Source organism: Manihot esculenta, chromosome 9 (assembly GCF_001659605.2).
Source record: "Manihot esculenta cultivar AM560-2 chromosome 9, M.esculenta_v8, whole genome shotgun sequence".
Taxonomy (NCBI): domain Eukaryota; kingdom Viridiplantae; phylum Streptophyta; class Magnoliopsida; order Malpighiales; family Euphorbiaceae; genus Manihot; species Manihot esculenta.
The window spans coordinates 13,538,041-13,559,162 of NC_035169.2; the positions used below are offsets into that span (position 1 = coordinate 13,538,041).

A 21,122-nucleotide genomic window follows, 5' to 3' on the forward strand; every position below is an offset into this window, starting at 1 on the left:
TACCTTTGAAATTTTAGTGATTAAATTTTAGTGATTTTGTTTTCTCAAAGCATTCTTATGCATATATAACTTTAAGATTTGTTATCTTTTTTGATAAATGATATAACTAACAATGATGGTGAATGATTTGTTATGAACTCCTTTTATGCTTTGTTCCATGAAGTAGTGTGTGAGATTGCAATTACAATTAATTTATTTTGTTGTTTTAGTAATCTTGAATTTCTTACTTCTATAGAATTTTAAAATATTTTAGTATTTGGTTTCAGCTAACAATCCCTTTAAACTTTCTTTAATGAAACAGAAAAAGAATTAAATGGGTCTGAATATTATGTGGAGAGTAGTAATTATTTTTAGACAGGTATTTGTAAAAGATTATTGTAATTGCTTAATTGGGTTCAGGTAGTAAGTATATTAAGTGGGTTTAGGGTTGCACAGTTTAAAATTCATTAGTATCCTACCTGTGTCATCACTTTCTTGCTCGTCTCACCAGTAACCCCCTCAGCTCTTCCTAGCACCCACACAGCCACACTCATTCAACCTCTCACATCTATTGACCCAATTGCAGTTTTGCCTCTCTCTGTCTGGTATATCACTTGATTTTATTTTTTTTCTTTTTAATTAATTTTAATTTCCTGATGTTTCTCATATGTTGATTCAGTGGATATGTGCCTTTTGTTTTAATTAATCTTGAGGGAGGATATGGAATTTCCGTATTTCAACATTGCTTTTGATTGAAGTGTACTCGACCACATCGTGCTTGCTTGCTCAAGAAAATGAAAATCTGCCTGAAGAGTTTGTAGTGGCTGTTCTTGTTGGCTTTTGGTTCATTTTGCTAATTGAATTTCTCTTTCAATTCTAATGAAATCTATTTACACTGCATACTTGCATGTCTGAAGGAAGTTAAGCTTACACTAATTGGTTAAATATAAACCACGAAATTTGTTTGGCTGTATTACCATTTGCAGAGAACTAAAACCCTTAGTCAGAGATATTCCAGACTCACCAGATAGGAACCCAATGGCTCTATGGAGAGCTCGTGCAGCTGTATCACCTCACTTGAACAGGCTTTTGCAACCTGCGTCTTTCCCCTATGTCAACAATGCTTTCCGTGGTTTCTCTGCTGGTATGCTTACTTTGTTTGACCCTGTTTTAATTTCAGCTTAGAATTTTCTTACTAATTTTCTAATTATACGGAAATTGTATTTGTCAAGACTGGTATGCTTACTTTGTTTAACCCTGTTTTAATTTCAGCTTAGAATTGCTGTAAGTTTTTCTTACTAATTTCTGAATTATACGGAGATTGTGTTTGTCAAGAAGGGAAACCCGGGATCATTTTGATTTTTGCTGTGGTAATTGTACTCAAGATAAGGGTTTTGGTTTGGTGAGTTTCTCATTTCACAGTAGTGGAAACAGAGATAACACATGAAGATAGCAGGAAAGATCAGTAACACGAGTGTGTTGGTTAACTATACATGTGATAAGTATAGTGAGCAAGAGTCATAAATGAGTATTGTATTCCATTATTCCCTGTTACAGTATAGGCTTTACCAGATATTCACTAGCTTCTTTCATTTAGAACGGTTGTGTCAAATTTATTTGCTGTTCTTTGCTGGAAAACTAGGAGAAAATAATGGGAAAGGGAAATTTTGAAGCTTGTTACCTTTTACGTGTCCTTAATGAGCTAGTAGTTAGTAAAATCTTAACTTGGCATTGTTTTCTCTAAGTCTATCGACTAACGCAAGAATTGAAGTTTTCCATGTGAAGAAGGCAAGCCATCTATAAAATCAGGAATAGGAAGGGGCTGAAGCAATCCAGCTGGAATTAATGTATCAGCTTTGGTTCATTGACAAACATCACAAGAGGCAACATACTATTTCACAGACTGATACATGGATGGCCAATAAAATTGTTGCGTGAGGCACTTGTAGGTACGAAGCGCTCCTGAGTGGCCTCTAATAGGTGTATTATGAAATTCGTGGAGCAGTTGGTGAACAATCAGTGTATTGGGGGGAACAACTCGATGTTTGTAACACACAAGTCCATTGATCCAAAGGTAAGGTTGACTCGGATTGGCAGTTGCTAACTTGCCAATACTGAGCATGTATGGATTATGGGCAACCTCTTGCTTAATTTTGTCCCAAATTGCAGGTTGAGACACAAAGATGGCCTCGAGGCTTGGGCTACTAAGGACCAGTGACAATTCATCAGTGTTGGTGTTTTCTCGACCAGGCTTGTAATGAATGTCATAATCATACCCAAGTAATTTGGCCACCATTTTTGCTATTCCGGTATCACAATCCGCTGCTCTAACAAATGCTTCAAACTGTGTTAATCCGTATGGATATAAAATTTTTTGCCAAGTAAATAGGGATGCCATGTATGAATGGCATGAACAATTGCAAGCATTTCTTTAGCATAGACCATGATTTCTTAGCAACCCCCAAAGCTCTACTCATGAACGATATAGGCCATTCTTGCTGTGTCAACACCGCTCCAATCCTATCACCGGAGGCATCACATTTGATGTTGAAAGATTCATTGAAATTCGGCGTAGCCAGAGTTGGGGTGGTGGTCATAGCATTTTTTAGATTTTCGAATGCCTTTTTTGCCTCCTCCGTCCATTGGAACTGTCCTTCAAGAGATTAGTTAATGGCTTAGCCAGCAATTCGTAATTACGCACAAATTTGCAGTAATAACTTGTAAAGCCTAAAAATCCACGCAAATCTGAAATGTTAGTAGGCCTAGGCCATTTTATCATAACCTCAATTTTGCTTTGATCAACTTTAACACCGGTAGGAGTAACAATATGACCCAAATTCTCAAGTTCTTGTAAACCAAAGGCACACTTTGAAAGTTTCACATAAAATTGTTGATTCCTTAAAATTTCAAAAATCTGTTTAACATGTTCAAGATGCAAATTCCAATTGGGGCTATAGATTAGAATGTCATCGAAGAAAACGAGAAACTAAAATGGATTTGGGCAATAAGGATGAAAAATGGAATTCATGATTACAGAAGGGGCATTACAAAGTCTAAATGGCATGACTAAATATTCACAATGACATTATGTGCTCGGAAAGCAGTTTTATGAATATCATCAGGGTTTATGCGTACAAGATGGTATCCAACTCAAAGGTCCAACTTAGTAAAATATGTAGCACCATAAAGTTCATCAAGCATATCATCAACAATAGGAATCAAAATTCTATCTTTAATAGTAACAACATTTAAAGCCCTATAATCGTTACAAAAACGCTAGGATCCATCTTTTTTATTTTTTTAACTAAAAGAACAGGTGATGAAAATGGATCGGTACTGGGTCGAGTGAGCTCCAATTGCAATATGTCATGAACTTGTTTTTCAATTTCGGACTTTTAAAAGTAGGCATACCTGTATGGCCGTACATTGATGGGCTCGGTGCCTTCTTCCAAAATGATGCGGTGCTCAATGGCTTAGTGAGGAGGTAGCTGAGTTGGAACTTGGATCAGATCTTCAAATTGTTCAAAGTGTTGAGTCATAGCTGACAGAATTTGGGACGGCAGTTGGGTGGTTGTGATTGACAAGCAGAGTGCAAATAAGGTGTTGCCTTGTCGCTCCTCCTTAGAAAGAGAGGTCATAGTCACTGGTTGAATAGGCAAATTACTGATTCCCTTTAACTTGTAAAATGTATGCTCCTAGCGGAATTCTGTGGTCAAGTTAGACCAATTACATATGACATTTCGTAGTTACGACAACCATTGTACGCCCAAAACTATATCCAGCCCAATAAGTGGTAAAGTATAAAAATCGAGAGAGAGATATCTTGGAGATTGATTTTGACATCCTCAAATTGGCCACAACATTGCAATACTTTTCCATTGGCTATTTTGACATCAAAGGATTCAGTAGGAGTCATAGGTAATTTTAGAGCATTGGCCATTCTTTCAATGATAATGTGTAGAGCCGCTGTTTATGAGGACCATTACCTCCTTGGAACCAATTGTTGCTATGACTCTCATGGTGTTCGGAAAAGTCCACCCTATCATTGCATGCAGAGAAATTTCCGGTGGGGTGAGAAAGGGATCCTTCGGGTCGTACTCCTCGTCCACGATTGTGCACCCCTACAGTAAAAGCAGCTGGGATTGTTTGCAGTGATGACCGGGCAAGAATTTTTCATCACAATTAAAGCAAAGTCCTTGTGACGGTTGCCTCTGCATTTCGTCCCACAATAATTTTTTGAATGGAATCGTTGTCCTTTGGGAATGACAAGTCCTTCAGGTGGAAGTCGAAATTTCAATTGTCTGAGCAACTGTTCATCCCGCATTCGAGTTAAGACTAATTGCCTCTTTCAACGTTTTAGGCTTGAACATTCGTATTTCCTCTGCTATTTCTAGTGTGAGTCCACCCATGAAGGTTCTTACGAGTGCTTTTTGAGACCAGCCCTGCACTCGGTTTCCCAGCTTCTCAAACTCATATTGATATTCTCGGAAGGACCCAAGGTGTCGAATATTGGAAAGAGTTTCATTGAAGTCCTCATAATCAGTGGGTCCAAACCATGCCCATAATTCTTCACAAAAGGATTCCCAAGTGACTTCTTGTTGCCCTTCCTTGCATGTCTGGTGCAACCACTGCCACCATTGGTTAGCTTTACCTTCCAAATGAAAAGAAGCTAATGGGACCTTTTGCGTGAATGGTTCCACTTTCGTAAACCATTTTGTCGGGTCCCCACATGCAAAGCGTGGAAATTCCAGCTTTGCCAATTTAGAGGAAAATGGAGGCCTGGCACCTTCACACAAATTCTGTGACGACTCTCCTGTCAGGTGAGATGAAAATTTAGAGTGCTGGATCGAAGGTTATAGGTTGAGTGAGATGCGATGAGAAACAAAAGATTTAGAGAGTTTCGAAATAGTTATTTCCAATTGCTGCAGTTTGTCAGCTACTCCTTCCTCAATTCAAACAAGGTTTGTTAGGAGGCCATTGAGAGTTGTCTCTAAATTCTCAATTTATTATTTATTGGTTGTCATGGCTCTGATACCAATGTTAGGTCCTAGTCAAAGCCTCTTAGAGTTTTTTGGGTTTAGAAGTATTCTTCTTAGGGTGAGAATATACCAAGGTTGTTGGATTAAATTTGAGCTCCCCTTCCATTCAATATACTGGTATTTAAATACGAATGCAATACTACTTGATCTTGTCTTCTAGGCACTATCTTAAGGAGTGGCTAGATGATGGACAATACTAAGATAATGGGCCACTACTTACAATAACAGAAAATGAAACAGAAATAATAACAGAAATGGAAAGCAAATTTTAAGGAGAGCTTGGTGGCCACGTTGCATGCCACTGTTCACGTGGGTAGTGACTTAGTCAGGATACTTGGGAGTCCTTCGACCCACTCTAGAGGACCATGATAAGTCGTGAGGCTATTGGTGTAACGGTCAGCTGCTTGAGCTGCCTGCTTGCGGATTTGCGGTGCAAATCCATCCCACATCGGCAGAGGATGAGAAATTGGAATTGTATATAATAGCTAGCACGAAACTACTAAATAACTTGGGTTAACCATTTTGGGCCAAGTGGAAAGTGGGCCCAAAAGTTATTTGGGCCAGTTCGGGCCCGCCTGTTTCAATTGGTATCAGAGCCACCCTGGGTCAGACAAATTGTGCGGAGCTAGTGGGCCTACGAGGAAAGGGCTACCCGTGAGAGACGAGGTGGAGCCATCCGAGGTATTAGCGAAGCACAATACCCAAGGGTTCGGTCCTGGTTAGCAATTGTAATCGATTCAGTTGCGATGAGGACATCGCAAATTTAGCGGGACCGAGTGTAACGGTCAACTGCTTGAGCTGTCTGCTTGCGGATTTGTGGCGCAAATCCGTCCCACATTGGCAGAGGATGAGAAATTGGAATTGTATATAATAGCTAGCACGAAACTACTAAATAACTTGGGTTAACCATTTTGGGCCAAGTGGAAAGTGGGCCCAAAAGTTATTTGTGCCAGTTCAGGCCCGACTGTTTCAATTGGGCTCTGATATCACTGTTGGAATTTGATGATAGGTCTGGTCCAAGTCTGCATGTGGTGAGAGTGCTGGATCTCATAATGGGGTTTAATTGAACTTGATGTGGTAGCTTTCTTCAAAATGCCCTTAGGCAATTTGGATTGGGCTTACTTCACTTTATTTACTCTTCCTTTTTTCTTTTATCGATGTGGAATTCTCACTTCTCCAACAAGAACCATAAAAGCTATGATGCAATGCTTTTCTCAAAATGCTTCCTCTTATAAAGTTCTCTAAACTGTCTTCCGAAATTTGTATTTTGCAAAATGTTACCAATTGGTGACACTTCATAATTTAGGAGACAACATTTAATTCTACTTAACAACTTTTGCCCTTTTTTGAAATCAATCTCAGTGTCACACCAAGACAAGTACATCTTTTCATTTGATACAAGTGAACCAAAATCAAAACATGTGAACCAAACTTGGTACATTTTTTCATTTTATACAAGTGAACCAAAATCAAAACATGTGAACCAAACTTGATAAAGTTAACATATATGCTACAATTGAAAGCAGTAAAATTTGTTTGAAAGGAATGAAGAAATTTAGCAACTTTTTATTTTTTTTTATTTTTTTTATTTTCCCTCTTGGTTGAATGTTGAGATGATAACAAGTGAGTAGTGCAATTTATTGTTTAAAATAAGTTTGTTGTAAGCTTGAAATCTTGATTTTCATTTCCTTCAGATGCTTTCTTCCAAAAAATATGAACGTATTGTTCCTCTCTCTCTCTCCAGTCCTTTTCTATTTTTAATTGTTTTAAAAAAAATGAATTATGACATATGCAGCTGATACTTCATTGCGGGACAAGATGATGAAACAAATGGCTGCAGGAAGTTGTGCCAAGATCTTGAAAGAGCCAACATCAAAGTACTGTTTGGTGAAACTTCCTTTAGGAGTAGAAAAATTGATTGATTCTCAGTGCCGGGCCACAATTGGCAGAGTCTCAAATCCTGGCCATAATACTCGCACGCTTAGGAAGGTTGGCCAGAGCAGATGGTTAGGTCGAAGACCAGTTGTTCGTGGAGTAGCTATGAACCCAGTTGATCATCCTCACGGTGGAGGTGAGGGTCGGAGCAAAAGTAGTGGGTCCTTTGGAAGGGTGTCACAAACACCATGGGGCAAGCCAACTAAATGTGGCAGGAATCAAGAACGCAAGCGCAATGGCAAATTTAAATGATCTATTTCTGTGGTTCCTCGTTTTGGACCGAGTATATAGCAGGCAGCTGTGACTTCAGGTCGAGAAAGTGTTTAGCTTTATTTCATTACATGAGGGCTTAGCATGTAGTCATATTTGGTGATGCAGTGTTTTTCTTTCATAGCTGGGAGATTTGCAGAGGCTCACCTGGACAAATAAACCAGGATTGTTTCTTAACAGGTTGGTATTTGCATATTTTTATATAAATCTTTGGTTATCATCTGTTTAAGTTAAATCTTTAGCCTTCTTGTATTTCTTAAGACAAGTAACAGATGAGATTTTTTTTCGTATAAACTAGTATAAGAAAACTCTCCACCAGAAGATTTTTGGAACTATGATTTTACAACGCTTTGTTGTATATATGTACAGCAGGGCAACATTCTCAATGAGATTGGCATATGGCCAACTCTCATTTCAGATAATAAAATATATCTTCTGCCTTATTATGTACTGTATTTCCTTTAATTAATTATCATACTTTAATTAGTAAATATCCTTTTTTTTTCTCTTTTTCTGAAACATACTGAATCTCTAGTTCATAGAAGGCCAAGTGTCAGTACAAGAATGGGCCCCACTATTAAGCTTCTGAAAAATGTTATACTTTGTAATACAAAAAGGTCATTTAATAGGCAACAAATGATGAAAGACCCCATCTCCATAAGCTGAGAAAATAAGAAAAAACTTCAATATTGGAAGATCAAATCTAAAGACAACAATCTCAATTCACCTTTCGATCCTTTATTTCTATATCTTCTCTCTCAGTGTTGTAACCTCTCCTTAGAAATCAAATATCTTTAAACCTGAGATTCTTCACCAAATTCAGCTGTCGAAACCTGTAATTGGGTTCATCACGTCGAATGGTGCTCATACAATTCCTAATCTCAGAACAATCATACTCGACTCTCCCGAGTTTGAATCGCTAATGATGAGTCTAGCTCACTGTGGAGAAATGGAAGGAGAAAAGGTTTACTAATTGGACCCTGCGACGATTCTCTATCCTCACGGACTACTGGTCGAGTTAATGGAGTGATTTTGACTCATCGAAATTTCACATGTATGGTGGCTGCAAGTCATGCGGTTTACACGACTCGGATGGCAGCTGCAATTTCCTTTTTCCCGTTGCCTCATTTTCATGTTTATGGTTTGTGTTATTTCGTGACTGCTTTAACTATAGGAGCGACGGTGGTGTCCATGGTTAAATTTGATATGAAGGCAATGTTGACAGTAATTGAGGAGAGTAAGGTCACTCACGTAGCACAGACTGCACCGGCGGTGGTGCTGATGACTAAGGATCCTAGGTTGTTAGACGACTATCATTTGAGCTCTCTAGATGTTGTAGCCTGCAGAGTTGCTTCGCTTAGGAAAAGCGTAGTTAAACTATTTCGGCAATAATTTCCAAATTTGACTTTAAGTCAGGTTAGTTAGACACCAAACTTGGATATTTAGCATTAACCGGTGGTTAATTTCTCACATTGGTTATATTGAATGGAGTGTTTAATAGCTGAAATTAACGAATAATTAATTAATAAATTTTTAAAATTATTTAGAATGTTTAATATATTTTTTAAAATTAATATATTAACTAATTAGTAAATAAATAAACTGTATTTACATTTGTTCACCATCAATTATGAATTCAAGGGCTAATATATTTAATTCAAGTATGAATTGTGAAATTGAAAATTAATCTACGTGACTATATAACTGATATTGCTCGGTACTATGTTCACTCAAATTATAGACACGAGTCGCTCGTAATTTCCAATGATAAAATATGATTTTATACTTATCATTTAAATCAATGCTTGACATCTGGATGATAATATTTAGATTCGGATCAATAATTTTTCATTCGGATAGAAACACATCATTTAGAAAATATCATTCAAACGTTAACTCTTTGACTATCTTATGAATAACTAATCAATATTAACCTGTTAATTATATATAGTGGTGAACAAAGTGAGTAATATTCAGTTGAAATTAAAAAAATTGATTGAATTAAATTAATTTAAAATTTTAGTTTTATTTTTTATTCAATTCAATTCGGTTTGATTTTTAATTTTAAAAATTTTAATTATTTCAGATCGATTTGATTTTAATAAAAAATTTAAAAAATTGAATCGAACCGATTAGTGATAATAATATATTATTTTCAATAATATAGAGAAATTAAATAATATTAAGATTAAAATATTTTAATTAAATTTTAAATACTAAAAATAAATAGTAAAAAATAAAATATTTATTAAAAATTAAAACTGATCAAATCGAATCGAATTGAATTGAATGAGATCGATTCAGTTTGATTCGATTTTTAATCAAAATCAGTTTGATTCGATTTTTATAAATACTAAAATTTTAATTTTTAATTTATTCAAATCGATTTGATTTTAAATCGAACCGAATGAATAATCATCCCTAACTATATGCATATAATGTTAATGAGGATATTTAGTTTAACTTTTTCACCTAGATAATACATTTTGAAAGAGCTATTTTATCTGTTTGGTAAACTCTTTGAAAAGGCGGCTGATTCATTTTAGAATTTTTTTTATCAGACTGATAATTAATTAGACCTTATTTTTTATTTAAATAATATTATTCTTTTAGTATATATTAATTATAAAATTTATATATTTAAATAAATTATTTATAAATATAAATATAAAATATTATAATAATTGTATTAACGGTAATCTTTATTTTTTATATAATTAAAATATTTATATATATATTTAAAATATTACTTATTGGAAATGTAATAAATTTAATATGACTAAAATAATTCTGGCCTCAGAAAAGGAGATATTGCCTTCGTGCTTTCTCCTAACTCTATTCACCTTTCGGTCCTTTCTTTCTATATCTTCTCTCTCGGTGTCGTTACCTCTCCTAAAAAATCAATTATCTTTAAACTTGAGATTCTCCACCAAATTCAGCTGTCGAAACCTGTACTTGTGTTCGTCACGTTGAATGCTGCTCATACAATTTCTAATCTCAAAACAATCGTACTCGACTCTCCCGAGTTTGAATCGCTGATGATGAGTCTAGTTCACTGTGGAGAAATGGAAGGAGGGAAGGTTTACCAATTGGACGCTGGGACAATTCTCTATCCTCACGACTACTGGTCGAGTTAATGAAGTGGTTTTGGCTCATCGAAATTTCAGATGCATGGTGGCCCTAAGTCATGCGGTTTACACGAGCTGGATGACAGCTACAACTTTCTTTTTTTTTTGTTGCCTTATTTTCATGTTTATGGTTTATGTTATTCCGTGAGAGGTTTAACTATGGGAGTGGCGGTGGTGTGCATAGGTAGATTTGATATGAAGACAATGTTGATAGTAATTCAGGAGTGTCAGATAGACTGCACCGGTGGTGGTGCTGATAACTAAGGATCCTAGGTTGTTAGACGGCTAAGCTTTTAGCTCTCTAGATGTTGCAGGTTGCAGCGTTGCTTCGCTTAGAAAAAGCGTAGTAGAACTGTTCCGTAAACAATTTCGAAATTTCACTTTAAGTGAGGTTAGTTAAACACCAAACTTGGATTTTTACCATTAACCGGTGGTTAATTTCTCATATTGGCTATTCAATGTGTAGCGTATGATCCACCATTAAGTAATAAAAAAATACAGATGGAACGTCACGTTAGCTACCGGCAAATGCTCCCCCACTTTCATTTCAAATTTGAATTGAATCGCTAAATGTTTTTAAATCCTAACTTATTGTACCAAGTAAAATCATTTTAATTAAAATGCAAAAATTCATAAAGGTTTAAATTTTTTATGCCATTATCCAAAAATATATTAAATGTCATGAAATACATGATAATAGTTAATTGACAAAATGAGAGAAGCACCACGGTACTTCTCCATTTCGGTTAGTCAAATAACGTTATAGGGGTGTTGGAGTTAGTTGTATTAGAGCTAACATTAGGCGTTTCTAGGTGTTAAGGAGAAGGAACGAGTATAAGCAAATGTGTATACCTTATAGGTTAAGGTCTTGATATAACTCTACTATAGGCTTTTGTAAGTTAGCTAAGAATGTTATTTGACATTCAACATGTGTTAGAAGATAGAGGTGATAGTCTAAAGTCGTGATCGCGATAATCTATTCAACGCTACAAATGTGTGTATTGTAAGCTGCAGATTACATTATGGACATTTGAGCATTGAGTGAAAATTGTGTGCATCACTTTTAAGAATCTGCTAGGATATAGTAGATGCCTTATATCTGATGCAGTTGTACCATGACAAGTTTCTAACTGCTATGAATTGACTTCAAATAAAAGTTTATATCCTTTTAGAATAAAATACTAGAGATATTAGCAATAAGGTATAGAAAAATTCTATGAGAGCGACAATGTACTCAAAAAACGTAATTGTTTTTGTGTTGTTTATCATTAAAAAGAGGAATTTGATAAATATTATGATATAAGAGAAATGAAAAAAAGGAGAGGTATGAGTAGGTGAAATAGGCTAGAAGATGTTAGTGACCAATTTTCTTGTTCACTTTTTACTGTGATGATTGTTTGATATCGAAACAAAGTTTTAACCTTCGAGAGAAATAAATTTGAATTATAATAATAACAGATTTAAGAGTTTTAAAGAAAGTTTAATTATCTAAACATTATGTAAGAGGGGATTGAAGATACAAGGAGAATACGCACATAAAATAAGTGATAGTTATGAGATGGTAGGTGTGATTAAGGGGTTAATTTATCTCATTAATGACATATTAGTTACTCTTGCTAGGAAAAAAATAAGGAAGATTATAGAGTTTATCCAACTTTTAAGAACATGACATAGATAGTGTATGATTTCGTAATGTACTTTTTGATAAATATTTCGATTCATCACTTGGAAGTGGATAGGGTTGTCTTTAAGATTATATTGAAGGTCTATGTTTGAAAATCAAATTAATAATAACTGCAATAGTTTATTCTTTTTCCCTTTTTAGAAGTATTGTTATATTTGATAAGATTAGATAAATTATTTTGGGTGATATTATTTGAGATAATATTGTTGTTTATTGGAAGTTTAGTTTTTATCTATATTGGTGATATCAGTTAGATTTTAAACACTTTAATCGGTACAAGTAATTATTATTGATAGGTTATATTGGTATCTGTTTATATATAAATATGTGTATATATATATATATATATATATGTTTTGAATATTGGTATTTAGTTTCTTAATACGATTGTGCAAAGTATAGGTATGAAAATATGAAAATATAATTATTTATGTTTCCTTAGTTATTTACTGATTTCTAGATATAACCCTTATTCCTCCAATAGATTGTTGAATAAATGAATAAGATTATTTTTGTATAGCATAGTGTGATATTGTGGTTGATTATTAGCAAGAATAAATTATGTTAGTATAAACTTTATGTTATTATCTATTGTTAAGAGCTACGTGGACCTGATCCTCTATTGGAGGTACGTAGGCAGGCTTCGGGTGCGGTCCAAATATAACATATGTTAAGACTTTAATTAGCAAATTGTAGCGATGTAACATATGCTGGACTCTATGCTACACCTTGGATAACCAAGGCGAGGTATTAATCCATGGTTAATTAAGATAAAATTCTTAAATGGTGTAGAAAAACCTAAAACGCTCTCATCATCGCTATTGCTCGCTGCCAAATTTATTTTCCCGACTTCGTCCTTCGCACAAAAAGTTGGCCTTCTCGCTTCACCACCATTTTGGCCTCAGAAAAGTAGATATTGCCTTCGTGCTTTCACCCAACTCTATTCACCTTTCGATCCTTTATTTCTATATCTTCTCTCTCGGTGTCGTTACCTCTCCTAAAAAATCAATTATCTTTAAACTTGAGATTCTCCACCAAATTCAGCTGTCGAAACCTGTACTTGTGTTCGTCACGTCGAATGCTACTCATACAATTCCTAAGCTCAAAACAATCGTACTCGACTCTCCCGAGTTTGAATCGCTGACGATGAGCCTAGCTGGAAGGAGGGAAGGTTTACCAATTGGACCCTGGGACAATTCTCTATCCTCACGGACTACTGGTCGAGTTAATGGATTGGTTTTGGCTCATCGAAATTTCAGATGCATGGTGGCCCTAAGTCATGCGGTTTACACGAGCTGGATGGCTGCTGCAACTTTCTTTTTTTTCGGTGCCTTATTTTCATGTTTATGGTTTATGTTATTTCGTGAGAGCTTTAACTATGGGAGTGGCGGTGGTGTCCATAGGTAGATTTGATATGAAGACAATGTTGACAGTAATTCAGCAGTGTAAGATAGACTGCACCGGCTGTGGTGCTAATAACGAAGGATCCTAGGTTGTTAGATGGCTAAGATTTTAGCTCTCTAGATGTTGTAGGCTGCAGCGTTGCTTCGCTTAGGAAAAGCGTAGTTGAACTGTTCCGTGAACAATTTCGAAATTTGAGTTTAAGTCAGCTTAGTTAAACACCAAACTTGGATTTTACCATTAACCGGTGGTTAATTTCTCATATTGGTTATTCAATGTGTAGCGTATGATCCACCATTAAGTAATAAAAAAATACAGATGGAACGTCACGTTAGCTGTCGGCAAATGCTCCCCCGCTTTCATTTCAAATTTGGATTGAATTGCTAAATGTTTTTAAATCCTAACTTATTGTACCAAGTAAAATCATTTTAATTAAAATGCAAAAATTCATAAAGGTTTAAATTTTTTATGCCATTATCCAAAAATATATTAAATGTCATGAAATACATCATAATAGTTAATTGACAAAAGGAGAGAAGCACCACGGTACTTCTCCGTTTCGGTTAGTCAAATAACCTTATAGGGGTGTTGGAGTTGGTTGTATTAGAGCTAATGTTTAGGCGTTTCTAGGTGTTAAGGAGAAGTAACAAGTATAAGCAAATGTGTATACCTTATAGGTTAAGGTCTGGATATAACTCTACTATAGGCTTTAGTAACTTGGCTAAGAATGTTATTTGACATTCAACATGTGTTAGAAGATACAGGTGATAGTCTAAAGTCGTGATTGCGATAATCTATTCAATGCTACAAATGTTTGTATTGTAAGCTGCAGATTACATTATGGACATTGGAGCATTGAGTGGAAATTGTGTGCATCACTTTTAGGAATCTGCTAGGATATAGTAGATGCCTTATATCTGATGCAGTTGTACCGTGACAGAAGATACCAGGAGAATACGCACATAAAATAAGTGATAGTTATGAGATGGTAGGTGTGATTAAGGGGTTAATTTATCTCATTAATGAGATATTAGTTAGTCTTGCTATGAAAAAAATAAGGAAGATTGTAGAGTTTATCCAACTTTTAAGAACATGACACAGATAGTGTATGATTTCGTAATGTACTTTTTGATAAATATTTCGATTCATCACTTGGAAGTGGATAGGGTTGCCTTTAAGATTATATTGAAGGTCTATGTTTAAAAACCGAATTAATCACTGCAATAGTTTATTCTTTTTCCCTTTTTAGAAGCATTATTATATTTGATAAGATTAGATAAATTATTTTGGCGGAATTGATATTATTTGAGATAATATTGTTGTTTATTGGAAGTTTAGTTTTTATCTATATTGATGATATAGTTAGATTTTAAACACTTTAATCGGTACAAGTAATTATTATTGATAGGTTATATTGATATCTGTTTACATATAAATATGTGTATATATATATATATATATATGTTTTGAATATTGGTATTTAGTTTCTTAATACGATTGTGCAAAGTATAGCTATGAAAATATGAAAATATAATTATTTATGTTTCCTTAGTTATTTACTGGATTCCAGATATAACTCTTATTCCTCCAATAGATTGTTGAATAAATGAATAAGATTATTTTTGTATAGCATAGTGTGATATTGTGGTTGATTATTAGCAAGAATAAATTATGTTAGTATAAACTTTATGTTATTATCTATTGTTAAGAGCTACGTGGACCTGATCCTCTATTGGAGGTACGTAGGCAGGCTTCGGGTGCGGTCCAAATATAACATATGTTAAGACTTTAATTAGCAAATAGTAGCGATGTAAATTCAAGCCATATTAACAGATTTTCATGTTGAATAAATTACTTATTGGAAATTTAATAAGTTTAATATGACTAAAATAATTATCATACATATAATTATATTTATAAGAGTATAGATAAAAATAAAGTCACAAAAGAAATCACTGAATTAGATAAGATATAGGAGAACAGTTTTGATAAACAGACCATGAGTGAATTAGACCCTTAATATTGCCAAAACATGACTATAACTTAGGATAGAAGCATACAGAAGTACCTAAAATGAATAACTTGGAAAGCTTGTCAAAGGAACGAAAATTGGCATGCGAATAGGTGCAATTTGTGATATAGGACAGCAATTGAAAGGCAGTGTCACAATCTAGATATAAAACGTAAGTTGGCATTTGAAAGGCAGTGTCGTGGTTCAGTTATAAGGCATAGACGAAGTGTCGCACCTACCCCAAATCCTCATTTACTAACAAACTAAATGAAATTGTTTCTTGAAAAAATAAAGAATAATGGCATAAAAATCCAAAATTTTATTTCTTGGCACAATAAATTAGGATTTAAAAATATTTGGCGATTCTTTCCAAATTTGAATTGAAAGTGGGGGAGTATCTGTCGGTAGCAGGCCATATTGTATTTTTATATTACTTGATGCTGGACTCTACGCTACACCATGGATAACCAAGGCGAGGTATTAATCGTTAGTTAAATAAGGTAAAATTCTTAAATGGTGTAGAAAAACCTAAAACGCTCTTATCGACGCCGTCGCTCGCTGCCGAATTTATTTTCCCGACTTCGTCCTTCGCACAAAAAGTTGGCCTTCTCGCTTCACCACCATTTTGGCCTCAGAAAAGGAGATATTGCCTTCGTGCTTTCTCCTAACTCTATTCAGCTTTCGGTCCTTTATTTCTATATCTTCGCTCTCGGTGTCGTTACCTCTCCTAAAAAATCAAGTGTCTTTAAACTTGAGATTCTCCACCAAATTCAGCTGTCGAAACCTGTACTTGTGTTCGTCACGTCGAATGCTGCTCATACAATTCCTAATCTCAAAACAATCGTACTCGACTCTTCCGAGTTTGAATCGCTGATGATGAGTCTAGCTCACTGTGGAGAAATGGAAGGAGGGAAGGTTTACCAATTGGACCCTGGGACAATTCTCTATCCTCACGGACTACTGGTCGAGTTAATGGATTGGTTTTGGCTCATCGAAATTTCAGATGCATGGTGGCCCTAAGTCATGCGGTTTACACGAGCTGGATGGCTGCTGCAACTTTCTTTTTTTTCGGTGCCTTATTTTCATGTTTATGGTTTATGTTATTTCGTGAGAGCTTTAACTATGGAAGTGGCGGTGGTATCCATAGGTAGATTTGATATGAAGACAATGTTGACAGTAATTCAGCAGTGTAAGATAGACTGCACCGGCTGTGGTGCTAATAACGAAGGATCCTAGGTTGTTAGACGGCTAAGATTTTAGCTCTCTAGATGTTGTAGGCTGCAGCGTTGCTTCGCTTAGGAAAAGCGTAGTTGAACTGTTCCGTGAACAATTTCGAAATTTGAGTTTAAGTCAGCTTAGTTAAACACCAAACTTGGATTTTTACCATTAACCGGTGGTTAATTTCTCATATTGGTTATTCAATGTGTAGCGTATGATCCACCATTAAGTAATAAAAAAATACAGATGGAACGTCACGTTAGCTGCCGGCAAATGCTCCCCCGCTTTCATTTCAAATTTGGATTGAATTGCTAAATGTTTTTAAATCCTAACTTATTGTACCAAGTAAAATCATTTTAATTAAAATGTAAAAATTCATAAAGGTTTAAATTTTTTATGCCATTATCCAAAAATATATTAAATGTCATGAAATACATCATAATAGTTAATTGACAAAAGGAGAGAAGCACCACGGTACTTCTCCGTTTCGGTTAGTCAAATAACCTTATAGGGGTGTTGGAGTTGGTGGTATTAGAGCTAACGTTTAGGCCTTTCTAGGTGTTAAGGAGAAGTAACAAGTATAAGCAAATGTGTATACCTTATAGGTTAAGGTCTGGATATAACTCTACTATAGGCTTTAGTAACTTGGCTAAGAATGTTATTTGACATTCAACATGTGTTAGAAGATACAGGTGATAGTCTAAAGTCGTGATCGCGATAATCTATTCAATGCTACAAATGTTTGTATTGTAAGCTGCAGATTACATTATGGACATTGGAGCATTGAGTGGAAATTGTGTGCATCACTTTTAAGAATCTGCTAGGATATAGTAGATGCCTTATATCTGATGCAGTTGTACCGTGACAGAAGATACCAGGAGAATACGCACATAAAATAAATGATATTTATGAGATGGTAGGTGTGATTAAGGGGTTAATTTATCTCATTAATGAGATATTAGTTAGTCTTGCTAGGAAAAAAATAAGGAAGATTGTAGAGTTTATCCAACTTTTAAGAACATGACACAGATAGTGTATGATTTCGTAATGTACTTTTTGATAAATATTTCGATTCATCACTTGGAAGTGGATAGGGTTGCCTTTAAGATTATATTGAAGGTCTATGTTTAAAAACCGAATTAATCACTGCAATAGTTTATTCTTTTTCCCTTTTTAGAAGCATTATTATATTTGATAAGATTAGATAAATTATTTTGGCGGAATTGATATTATTTGAGATAATATTGTTGTTTATTGGAAGTTTAGTTTTTATCTATATTGATGATATAGTTAGATTTTAAACACTTTAATCGGTACATGTAATTATTATTGATAGGTTATATTGATATCTGTTTACATATAAATATGTGTATATATATATATATATATGTTTTGAATATTGGTATTTAGTTTCTTAATACGATTGTGCAAAGTATAGCTATGAAAATATGAAAATATAATTATTTATGTTTCCTTAGTTATTTACTGGATTCCATGTATAACTCTTACTCCTCCAATAGATTGTTGAATAAATGAATAAGACTATTTTTGTATAGCATAGTTTGATATTGTGGTTGATTATTAGCAAGAATAAATTATGTTAGTATAAACTTTATGTTATTATCTATTGTTAAGAGCTACGTGGACCTGATCCTCTATTGGAGGTACGTAGGCAGGCTTCGGGTGCGGTCCAAATATAACATATGTTAAGACTTTAATTAGCAAATAGTAGCGATGTAAATTCAAGCCATATTAACAGATTTTCATGTTGAATAAATTACTTATTGGAAATTTAATAAGTTTAATATGACTAAAATAATTAACATACATATAATTATATTTATAAGAGTATAGATAAAAATAAAGCCACAAAAGAAATCACTGAATTAGATAAGATGTAGGAGAACAATTTTCATAAAGAGACCATGAGTGAATTAGACCCTTAATATTGCCAAAACATGACTATAACTTAGGATAGAAGCATACAGAAGTACCTAAAATGAATAACTTGGAAAGCTTGTCAAAGGAACGAAAATTGGCATGCGAATAGGTGCAATTTGTGATATAGAACAGCAATTGAAAGGCAGTGTCACAATCTAGATATAAAACGTAAGTTGGCATTTGAAAGGCAGTGTCGTGGTTCAGTTATAAGGCATAGACGAAGTGTCGCACCTATCCCAAATCCTTATTTACTAGCAAACTAAATGAAATTGTTTTTTGAAAAAATAAAGAATAATGGCATAAAAATCCAAAATTTTATTTCTTGGCACAATAAATTAGGATTTAAAAATATTTGGCGATTCTTTCCAAATTTGAATTGGAAGTGGGGGAGTATCTGTCGGTAGCAGGCCATATTGTATTTTTATATTACTTGATGCTGGACTCTACGCTACACCATGGATAACCAAGGCGAGGTATTAATCGTTGGTTAATTAAGGTAAAATTCTTAAATGGTGTAGAAAAACCTAAAACGCTCTCATCGACGCCGTCGCTCGCTGCCGAATTTATTTTCCCGACTTCATCCTTCGCACAAAAAGTTGGCCTTCTCGCTTCACCACCATTTTGGCCTAAGAAAAGGAGATATTGCCTTCGTGCTTTCTCCTAACTCTATTCAGATTTCGGTCCTTTATTTCTATATCTTCGCTCTCGGTGTCGTTACCTCTCCTAAAAAATCAAGTGTCTTTAAACTTGAGATTCTCCACCAAATTCAGCTGTCGAAACCTGTACTTGTGTTCGTCACGTTGAATGCTGCTCATACAATTCCTAATCTCAAAACAATCGTACTCGACTCTCCCGAGTTTGAATCGCTGATGATGAGTCTAGCTCACTGTGGAGAAATGGAAGGAGGGAAGGTTTACCAATTGGACCCTGGGACAATTCTCTATCCTCACGGACTACTGGTCGAGTTAATGGATTGGTTTTGGCTCATCGAAATTTCAGATGCATGGTGACCCTAAGTCATGCGGTTTACACGAGCTGGATGGCTGCTGCAACTTTCTTTTTTTTCGGTGCCTTATTTTCATGTTTATGGTTTATGTTATTTCATGAGAGCTTTAACTATGGGAGTGGCGGTGGTGTCCATAGGTAGATTTGATATGAAGACAATGTTGACAGTAATTCAGCAGTGTAAGATAGACTGCACCGGCTGTGGTGCTAATAACGAAGGATCCTAGGTTGTTAGACGGCTAAGATTTTAGCTCTCTAGATGTTGTAGGCTGCAGCGTTGCTTCGCTTAGGAAAAGCGTAGTTGAACTGTTCCGTGAACAATTTCGAAATTTGAGTTTAAGTCAGCTTAGTTAAACACCAAACTTGGATTTTTACCATTAACCGGTGGTTAATTTCTCATATTGGTTATTCAATGTGTAGCGTATGATCCACCATTAAGTAATAAAAAAATACATATGGAACGTCACGTTAGCTGCCGGCAAATGCTCCCCCGCTTTTATTTCAAATTTGGATTGAATTGCTAAATGTTTTTAAATCCTAACTTATTGTACCAAGTAAAATCATTTTAATTAAAATGTAAAAATTCATAAGGGTTTAAATTTTTTATGCCATTATCCAAAAATATATTAAATGTCATGAAATACATCATAATAGTTAATTGACAAAAGGAGAGAAGCACCACGGTACTTCTCCGTTTCGGTTAGTCAAATAACCTTATAGGGGTGTTGGAATTGGTTGTATTAGAGCTAACGTTTAGGCCTTTCTAGGTGTTAAGGAGAAGTAACAAGTATAAGCAAATGTGTATACCTTATAGGTTAAGGTCTGGATATAACTCTACTATAGGCTTTAGTAACTTGGCTAAGAATGTTATTTGACATTCAACATGTGTTAGAAGATACAGGTGATAGTCTAAAGTCGTGATCGCGATAATCTATTCAATGCTACAAATGTTTGTATTGTAAGCTGCAGATTACATTATGGACATTGGAGCATTGAGTGGAAATTGTGTGCATCACTTTTAGGAATCTGCTAGGATATAGTAGATGCCTTATATCTGATGCAGTTGTACCATGACAAGTTTCTAACTGCTATGAATTGACTTCAAATAAAAGTTTATATCCTTTTAGAATAAAATACTAGAGATATTAGCAATAAGGTATAGAAAAATTCTATGAGAGCGACAATGTACTCAAAAAACATAATTGTTTTTGTGTTGTTCATCATTATAAAGTGGAATTTTATAAATATTATGATATAAGAGAAATGAAAAAAAGGAGAGGTATGAGTAGGTGAAATAGGCTAGAACATGTTAGTTACCAATCTTCTTGTTCACTTTTTACTATGATGATTGTATGATATTGAAACATAGTCTTAACCTTCGAGAGAAATAAATTTGAATTATCATAGTAACAGATTCAAGATTTTTAGAGAAAGTTTAATTATCTAAACATTATGTAAGAGGAGATTGAAGATACAAAGAGAATACGCACATAAAATAAGTGATAGTTATG

The 21,122-nt window shown here is 34.7% G+C and overlaps 1 protein-coding gene across 14 annotated transcripts in view; it reads left to right on the forward strand.

Moving 5' to 3' along the window:
- Window positions 1-21,122, forward strand: part of LOC122724580 (beta-xylosidase/alpha-L-arabinofuranosidase 2-like) — an 87,095-nt gene that overhangs the window by 29,776 nt on the left and 36,197 nt on the right. For 8 of the 14 annotated variants that reach the window (XR_006352023.1, XR_006352022.1, XR_006352026.1 and 5 more), the window contains 2 exons: window positions 966-1,123; window positions 6,814-7,403. Coding sequence is in view for 1 of the 14 variants with exons in the window: in XM_043959905.1 (XP_043815840.1) it covers window positions 1,018-1,123; window positions 6,814-7,205 (498 nt within the window). In the remaining 13 variants the exon portion in view is untranslated. Of the gene's footprint in view, window position 1; window positions 585-658; window positions 1,124-6,813; window positions 7,674-21,122 lie in introns of those variants that run through there. The other 6 variants (XR_006352030.1, XR_006352024.1, XR_006352031.1 and 3 more) reach the window with 5 other exon arrangements.